This window comes from Ipomoea nil, unplaced genomic scaffold, assembly GCF_001879475.1.
Source record: "Ipomoea nil cultivar Tokyo-kokei standard unplaced genomic scaffold, Asagao_1.1 scaffold1558, whole genome shotgun sequence".
Classification (NCBI taxonomy): domain Eukaryota; kingdom Viridiplantae; phylum Streptophyta; class Magnoliopsida; order Solanales; family Convolvulaceae; genus Ipomoea; species Ipomoea nil.
Window position 1 is genome coordinate 483,041 of NW_017617986.1, and position 8,495 is coordinate 491,535.

Genomic DNA, 8,495 nt, shown 5'->3' on the forward strand with positions numbered 1-8,495 from the left:
GTTGACTTGGGGAAAAATAAAATTTTGACATTTTCAAATTTTGAAGTACATTGCGCACAATTTCAAAATATATTTGATAATATGTTAAAGTGCACTCGAGATGTTGCACATTACTTATCACTGGGTGCACTTTAAATATTTTCTCAAAATGTTAACATTTTTCCCTTTCTAACCCTATAGGCTATACACACACATGAACAATTATGGTCACCATATAGACTAGACTAGACCAGAAAATGATTTTAATATGGAGTAAATATTTAAATAAAGAGCATTCCAGGCATGGAAACTGTATAGGTTAACAGCACAAATAGGAAGACTTCACTTACCATTCATACAGATAATAACAATTGGCAGGAATACAAGCTAAATGAAGCCAGCCTGGAGAAAGTTTAAATGCTTTAAAATATGCTTAGAAATGAAGTCTATCTCAGTATCAATGGAGTTTCTCCAACTCTCAAGTACAAGGTACAGCTGACTATAGCATCATCTCCATAGCTGCTGTCAAAAAACTAGGGTGCTTCTGCTACTAAACAAATATCAATCAATCTTTGACAGTTGCCCTTAGTATCTTCACATCATGGATGGGTCTGCATTGAGATAGAAAGAAGCCATCGCAGAGATAAATGAATCAAAACCAATTCTATGTGATCAAACTAAAACAGTCGATCGAAACCAATGTTGAAAAAATCGCTAGGCGCCTGGGGACCGCCTAGGGTGCCTAGAGCGCCTAGGAGGCCGACCGCCTAGCGCCTAGGCGCGGTTTTTGCAGCACTGATCGAAACCATTTCGTGGTGCCAAGGTAAGAGCTTTCAGTCGAGCAGTGGGTGCTCACTGTGGTCTCAACAAATTTTTTGAGATGCAGTCAAAGTGATTTACCTATCAGTGTTATCAGTTTGAACACTGCCAAGTCTCTTGATGATTTCCATTCCTCGACATACTCTTCCAAATATGGTATGCTTACCTAATATAATAGTATGTAACTCTCCATCAGCTCAAATTGCAACTTCGTCAAACGTGAGTACAAACAATGAGCATTAAATTGCCACCCTAAACCTACTCAAAGATTGACTACAGGTGGTATCTAAATACTTTTGTCCTGACATTTCATTGATGCAAATCTCGAAAATATGTTGCTATGTATTTAAAGGATTAAAGAAACTGGCTTAAACAGACAGCTCGGCACATTTGTGAAATAGATTGGCAGACTACAATCATTAGCACCAATTATATGGGAGTCAAATGAGAGTATTCAACAATGTATTTTAAACTATTTTTATCAGAGTTAAGGTAAACTATCTTAATATTTGTACTTACCATCCAGTGATTGTGCAGGTGCCAAGGTAATAAAGAACTGGCTCCCATTTGAGTTAGGTCCAGCATTGGCCATAGACATAATACCTGCTCCAGTATGTTTTAATTGTGGGGTAATCTCGTCCTCAAATTTTGGCCTGCAAGGTTAATTGAAGAGTTGGTCAACAAGTAGAGTATCTGATAGCAAAAGCATTCCTCTCCTTGTAACTATTAAATTGGCAAATTGTCTGTCAGTGGTTAAGAATGAAGATTGAACCATAGACACACGATTGATACAAATTATCTGAAACCTTAGTGTACATTAGAAAATGTTGAGTTCTAAGTAGCAACTATGGTATTTTCTAGCTCTCTCTTTGGATAACGCCTAAAGGTTGTGGGATCTAAAGCTTCCTTAATAGCCAAGTCACCAATTGATAAGAGCAATAGGGAATAAAATTCCCATTACATAACAATGGTATTGAGACCTGGCTCCAGTCATGGACTATGAACTTTAGCTTCCATAGCCTATAGGCATCGCCCAACAAGGTGGCATCCCAACATGCTTCTCAGTATAAGACTAAGTGACCAACTTCCCTTGCCCTTTTTTTTGTCTAATTTTCACATTTAACATGTTCTTAAGACCTGCTTCTATCACATGGAGCTAAAAAGAAGAATAAATAGGCAATTCACCTTCATATTTTATATGATTAAAGTCAGATACAGCTTAATCTTTTCTAAAATTGTAGGTTCTTCCACCTCTTTGAAAAGCCAGGTTTACCTTAACCCACCTAGTTTCCATTCAAATCAAGCAAATTGGAGTTCCTAGCTTCATTATATCCATACCACCTGGTATAACTATTGAACTACCAAGCACCAAATTAACTAATTAACCAATAAAGTAAATTACTTGAAGTAATACATGAGCTCAACAAGTCTTATAAAGAACCAATGCACGCATGGAGAAACATTTTACAGTTGGTCATTTGGAAGAGATGGCCCATAAGCATGAAAAATTCTTTAATTACTATTATTTGTAAGCATAGCATAGCAATGGGCAGATATAAAAAAAATTGCACGCATGGGATTAGCTCACTGGTTAAGTACAAGTAGGTAGTATTAGGGAGAAGAGACCAAATATCGAAACTCGGCAGTGGCAGTGTGGGGATTATGCCCAAAGTGGGCATATCCCTTGTACACACCGGCACTTGGCCCTATCTGCTAAGCCATTGAGTTATAGTGGTTTACATCCTCTCATATGCTTTTTTCGGGAACCCTTGGGGTTGTGGATTCAACTTTTTGGGGGAAGAAGATATAAAAGAAATTCCCCCTTAAATTGATCCAAAACTTGAGACTGGAGAAACTTTAAATGTGTTTTAAAAATATGAAATTTCTAGTGACCAGAAACACATACATTAGACAATTCCTCCATAGTTCAAGATGAAGAAACTATAAAATGAAAGAACCAAAGGAAAAGTACCCATAAATGGATTCTCCTCCTCTTCCAGTACCAGTTGGGTCGCCACCTTGCACAATGAAATCCTACTCCATAACACAAGACATAGCCACACAAGCATGAATTAAACACTCAAGTAATCCGAATATAACATTATATATATATATACATTCAATTCCATTAAAAGCATCGTTCAGGGAGAGAAAGGAAGCACCTTGATGATTCTATGGAACTTAACGTTGTCATAATAACCCCGGCGAGAAAGCTCAATGAAGTTCCGGCAGGTTCTCGGTGCATGCTTGTAGTACATCTATATATATTTTTTCCATTTATTTCATTAATATTCTCACAAATTTCAAATTTCTCTTAGTTAAGAAGAAGAAGAGAAGTACCTCAACTGTAAAAGAGCCCATTGAGGTCTCCAGTGTGACCTCCGGCGGCCCTCCTTCTGTGCTCGGCCACATCTCCCCGGAGGCAGGCGTTTCACAGAGAGAGAGAGAGAGAGAGAGAGAGAGGTTCAGTCGCGTATTCTATTCTGTCGAGTCTAAAGAGGGGAAATCAGGGATGGGTTTTAAATGGGCCGGACTATCCGGTCAAATGGGTACGGCAAAACCCGCCCACTTTACAAAACCCTTCTAAAACCCCCCATTAACAACTCGGTTCCGTCATTTGAATTGCAGAAGATAGCTCCATGCGAACCGTCAGCAGAGCGGTGGTGATCGGAAACGGCGTCGCCGGCGCAGAGAACCAGTGCATCGGCTTAGTTCGAGCTCTCGGCCTCTCCCATCGGCATACTATCTACGTATGAGCTTCTTCGTGCATTTCAACTTTTGTTTCCTTAATTCGTTAGTCTTAGTTTGCATTTCAACTGAGTTGAGTATATGATAGATACAATTGCTATATCGGGTTATCCTTTTTCGAGTAAAGAACACAAACTCCTAAACAAGAAGAAGAACTCTTCATGCTTATACTGAGACTGTAACAGTATATATGCTTATATCTTTGTTGATTCATACAATACACATATGCTTATACTGGTGATTAAGAAAGTTGGATCATTACAAAGTGTTAAAAAGGTCTAGACTTTTAATAATTGATACCTTGTGTGGTTGTTTTCAGTTGCTAACTTAGACTGAGTTTTCGTAATTGAGATAAACATGAGCATGAAAAAGGTTTAGGGTGCGAAATCCAGAAAATGATTTCTGGAAAAATGATCATTTTACGGTTTCGAGTGTTTGGCTTTAGGAAAATGGGAGTCAATGAAAAATAAGGGTGTGGTCAATGGAAAATAGAGGGGATTTTCTGAAAAAATGACTTCCCCTTTTTTTTTGAGAAGTCATTTTCCGTTTGCAACAGGAGCAGCCAATCACCCGCCACCACCAACACCACCACCACCATCATTTGTATATTTTAAATATTTAAAATTAAAAATAATTATGTTAATTTTCTTGAAAATGAACCAAACATACCAAGATAGTTTTCTGTAATGCAACCAAACACGGGAAAGGAAAATGTTTTCCGGAAAATGACTCATTTTCCAGAAGTCATTTCCCTACTTTCCAAACAGACCATTAGTTGGTTTTGATGTTACACCTCTTTACATATATGTCTTGTGCAGAGAGTCACTAGGCCGAGGGGAGGAATTAATGAGAGGCTTCGTTGGTTGCCAGTTTTCCTCCACAAAAAGTTAGAACACGCCATGAAGTGGATTTATGGGGATTTGCAGCTACAAAATGGTAATATGGTGAAGAAGGTGACCAGTCTTCCTGCTAAGCAAACAGGTTAGCTTATAATGAATTGACCTATGGTATTTGCTTCTTGATTTGCTACTTTGCAAATGTATCTACTTGGTATCTTCCAGGATTTCGTTGTTTATGGGGTTGAATGAAGGGGATGGGAAGCTTGTAGGTTAAATGGTACATTAAACATTTGAACTTAAATGTTTCAGTTATTCCAGAAGCTGATCCTGAGCATATTGCAAGAGTGGCTCGTGAAACATTTGAGAAGTATGTGTCCATCCTCATTTTTTTTTTTTTTAATATTAAAAACGTTATTTCATTCAGATTCTTGGAAGGTTGGACCTGTGTTACGGTGTAGTGGCCAAGTACTCAACCAGCATGCATATCTTCCTGCATGGTTCAAAAAATAGCTTGTTAAAACTTCTTATTAGTACATCTATTATTAGAGAATTTTTCACTATTAAGATTTTACTAAATAGAGCTTTATAGCATCCTTGGGACCATACTTCCTCTAAATCTTTTTATGCTTCTATCATCTCTAATTCCTTGGTTTTCATTTTCTAACACCTTTAGGGAGGGCCCTATATTGGTGGTTGCATCAGGCAGAGATACTATATCCACTGGAAGTTCTATAAAACGGTTAGCACCAGAAAATGTTTTTCTTGTCCAGGTTTGATGAGACACGGTGGTGTGCTATTTGATACATTATATTATTGCTGAACTAAATAAAGTGCAAAATAAATCTGTACAATCAATCTGTAAATCTGTACACTCCAAGTAACTTTTATGCTAAGCATTTAAGAATGAAACTGCCTTCATGAAATTATTCTAAAGATCTCTGTCTTCATCAAACTATGAGAACATGTCTTCAGGAAGTGAGATTTTATTTATTTATTTTCGATTTTGCTTCCAGATACAACACCCCAGGTCACGTTTGGATAGGTTTGATTTAGTCATTACCCCTCGTCATGATTATTATCCACACACACCCGAGGGACAAAAGCAGATTCCTTCAATTATACGGAGGTGGATAACACCTCAAAGCCCTCCTGAAAGGCATGTGGTATGTTTCTTCCTTATGTTTTTTTTTTTTTTTTTCCAATAGAATAGCTGCACGACTGAAATCTTTGCTTGCAAATTTCTTGGAGTTGTGTATTTAATACCGCGATTGACATTAATAATAATAAAAAATTCCAGGTCCTCACTTTGGGAGCCCTTCATCAGATTGATTCTATTTCACTGCAAAGTGCTGCTTCTGTATGGCATGACGAAATGGGATTACTGCCAAAACCTTTGCTTGTGGTGAATATTGGAGGCCCTACTGGTAGGTTGTGCTTTCAAATCTCGTTATCTTACCCTGACTAGGTACTGTTACCGAAGTGTGAAACTAGTGGATTGCTTTCTAGTTACAATTTTTGTGTTGATTCATAACAATAGATACTGGTGCGATTAATGCCTGAAATTCTCAGTTCTTCTGAGTTCTGACCGGCGGAACAAATGAGTTTGAATTCATATCGTTACTAATCTATTCGTCTTAAATGGACAAATTTTGCTATTTATCTGTTATAATGCAGTTACACTAGGTGAAACCAAATAGATTTGAATTTTAATTACCATATTAAGTTCTTGGCTTGGTCTTTTTCATCAGTATGGGTGTGGTCATGTATCTTGGGACTAATTAATTAAGAAATTTTAATCTTGATCCGTGTTATAATCTAATATTGGGCCAAGGTCACTCAACTGAGCTATAATACACATGGGTCAAACCACACTAAAAGATTAAATCCAATCCATTAACTAGTCTAACCCATGTTCTCTCTTAACACTCCCCCTCAAGTGATGGACCGGACATGCTCTGATACCATGTTATTATCTAATATTAGTCCAAGGTCAGGCTATAATGTACCTGGGCCAAACCCACACTAAAAGATTGAATCCAATCAATTAGCTAGTCCAGCCCTTATATTTTCAATGTGGGACTCTTAACAATCTGCATATCGAATATATATTGAGAGTGTTTGTGTGTACATATATGTATCTACATGGAGTATATAATATTTTGAAATCAAAGGTGGGGCTCGATTTACTGCTAATGAGTTGTTGTTATACAGGTCATTGTAAATATGGTGAAGACCTGGCAAATGAGCTAACATCATCACTGCAAAATGTTCTCCCAACCTGTGGAAGTGTCAGAATTTCATTTTCGCGCAGAACTCCAAAGATGGTAGGCGGCTTGCCAGCTGTCATGTTTTCATTTCTCAAATTTCCAGGCGCTGATTGCTGTTAATGTTGTCACTAATAGGTATCAGACCTTGTAGTTGGCAAACTAGGACATCATTCCAAGGTTTACATTTGGAATGGGGAAGGTACCATTAATTCCATTACTTCCCATCATCCCCTTTAGTCAACAATCAACATTAAAAATAAGGGAATGCAAAGCCTTGTGTTAAATGCTTTTTAGGTCCAAATCCACATATGGGACATTTAGCTTGGGCAGATGCTTTTGTCATCACAGCTGACTCAATTAGTATGTTGAGTGAGGCTTGCAGCACTGGGTATGTCTCTAATGTGCCAATTATCATTCGCGTCCCGTTCTCTCTGTTCTTTTCATTTGTTTCTCCATCTAAATAGCTTAAGGTGTGTAGGAAGCCTGTTTACGTAATTGGAGCTGAGCGATGTACATGGAAGTTTACGGACTTCCACAAATCACTAAGCAACCGAAGCATGGTACAACCATTCACGGGAAAAGAAAATGTGAGTTACTTTCTGGTCTTAGATATGTTTTTTGCTGCTAACTAATTGTGAAGGTTTTGAGACAATTGTTACACAATGGACCAGGGTCCATCTTGCATTGTGGACCCTAGTCCAAAACTATAGTTGATTTATTTTGTACCTGTAGTTAACCATTTATGTGTCTGTAAATAAATTGAAGATACCTAAAATGGTAACTACAGACACAAACTATTAATTGTAGGTACATAATATCAATATGTTAACAATTACAGAATATGTCAATTGCAGACACATAATTTGAAGGTTATTTTGGATCAGGGTCCATAATGCAAGATAGACCCTGATCCATGGTATAATTTGCCATTCTGAGAAGGGTGGACCTACTTTGCTTGCTGGAACTAATAGCTAGTGGTTTGTTGATTCACTGACTTTTCTTGGTACATTTGAGCGAAATAAGGAAGGATTGGATATGAAACTTCTTATACCGAGGCAGTTAGACTTATACGATTGGATTACAAGGTCTTTACTTCAATTCTCCCACTAACTTCGTGTGTTTACTGCCTAGATATCTGAAGGGTGGAGATATTCTCCGTTGAATGACACCAAGGAGGCGGCCTGCGCGGTGATAAATGCGCTTGCAGACCGGGGATGGAGATTGCAACCATATATAGCTGCCTCAACTGTGGATGAACAGTCCATCTCTCATAAATGAATTGAACACAACAGTTGAGGATGAATTCCACTTGATTTTGACCAAATAGACTAAGAATATTGTCATTTTGGGTACCAGCTGCTAGGCTGCTATCTTTATTATCAAAATTAGTAAGGTTGAAGGATTAAATGTGTAAATGCCATAGGTTTAGAGTTCATTTTCAAATCACTACAAGTGAAATTAACTCAACCTCAATAGATATCATTTTCAAAAGTTGTTCCTTAATGGGTTAGTGGCTTAGTGCATAGGTTTAGAGTTCATTAATGCATGTATAATAAAATGAATGAGGTTATAAGTATTGGAGTTTATACAGTTAGCTCAATGTACCTAACTTTTATTTTCAGTTTTAGGGTACGGAATTAAGAGAGATGAATGATATAAACCTTGCTTAGCTTTTCCGTTTTAATTCTTAACATGAAAATAGAAGATAATTAAAAAAAAAATGAAAAAAAAAAATCTTGAAAGTTAATGTCACTCTTTAAGAGTACAACTAGCCGGGGCACGTGCATTGCACATTCTGCAATGCCCAATAAAGATCGAATGAAACAAATGGTGGAAACAGCTA

The 8,495-nt window shown here is 37.5% G+C and overlaps 2 protein-coding genes across 3 annotated transcripts; one reads left to right on the forward strand and one right to left on the reverse strand.

The window, feature by feature from the left end:
- Window positions 1–225: 225 nt before the first annotated feature.
- Window positions 226–3,279, reverse strand: LOC109189590 (peptidyl-prolyl cis-trans isomerase CYP18-2). The gene is made up of 6 exons (XM_019340201.1): window positions 3,139–3,279; window positions 2,961–3,056; window positions 2,771–2,832; window positions 1,318–1,451; window positions 880–964; window positions 226–590 (listed from the first exon to the last, which is right to left on the reverse strand). The coding sequence occupies exons 1-6, from the start codon at window positions 3,208–3,210 to the stop codon at window positions 545–547; spliced, it is 495 nt and encodes a 164-aa protein (XP_019195746.1). The 5' UTR covers window positions 3,211–3,279; the 3' UTR covers window positions 226–544.
- Window positions 3,280–3,283: 4 nt separating this feature from the next.
- On the forward strand, window positions 3,284–8,155 carry LOC109189589 (mitochondrial fission protein ELM1-like). 2 transcript variants are annotated; one of them, XM_019340199.1, is made up of 11 exons: window positions 3,284–3,548; window positions 4,365–4,527; window positions 4,695–4,752; window positions 5,059–5,155; window positions 5,399–5,548; window positions 5,683–5,809; window positions 6,597–6,709; window positions 6,788–6,851; window positions 6,947–7,040; window positions 7,131–7,239; window positions 7,784–8,155. In XM_019340199.1, the coding sequence occupies exons 1-11, from the start codon at window positions 3,438–3,440 to the stop codon at window positions 7,928–7,930; spliced, it is 1,233 nt and encodes a 410-aa protein (XP_019195744.1). In that variant the 5' UTR covers window positions 3,284–3,437; the 3' UTR covers window positions 7,931–8,155. The 2 variants fall into 2 exon arrangements, with proteins under 2 accessions (XP_019195744.1, XP_019195745.1); XM_019340200.1 differs by lacking the exon at window positions 7,784–8,155 and having other exon boundaries at window positions 7,135–7,233.
- The last annotated feature ends 340 nt before the right edge of the window (window positions 8,156–8,495 follow it).

Excerpts from the sequence above, each read along its gene's own strand:
- LOC109189589 (XM_019340199.1), top strand. The coding sequence starts at position 3,438 with ATGCGAACCGTCAGCAGAGCGGTGGTGATCGGAAACGGCGTCGCCGGC. Across the intron at positions 4,753-5,058 it reads GCTCGTGAAACATTTGAGAA|GGAGGGCCCTATATTGGTGG; the intron begins GTATGTGTCCAT and ends TAACACCTTTAG. Across the intron at positions 5,549-5,682 it reads GCCCTCCTGAAAGGCATGTG|GTCCTCACTTTGGGAGCCCT; the intron begins GTATGTTTCTTC and ends AAAAAATTCCAG.
- LOC109189590 (XM_019340201.1), bottom strand. The coding sequence starts at position 3,210 with ATGTGGCCGAGCACAGAAGGAGGGCCGCCGGAGGTCACACTGGAGACC. Across the intron at positions 3,057-3,138 it reads TGGGCTCTTTTACAGTTGAG|ATGTACTACAAGCATGCACC; the intron begins GTACTTCTCTTC and ends AAATATATATAG. Across the intron at positions 965-1,317 it reads ACCTGCACAATCACTGGATG|GTAAGCATACCATATTTGGA; the intron begins GTAAGTACAAAT and ends CTATTATATTAG.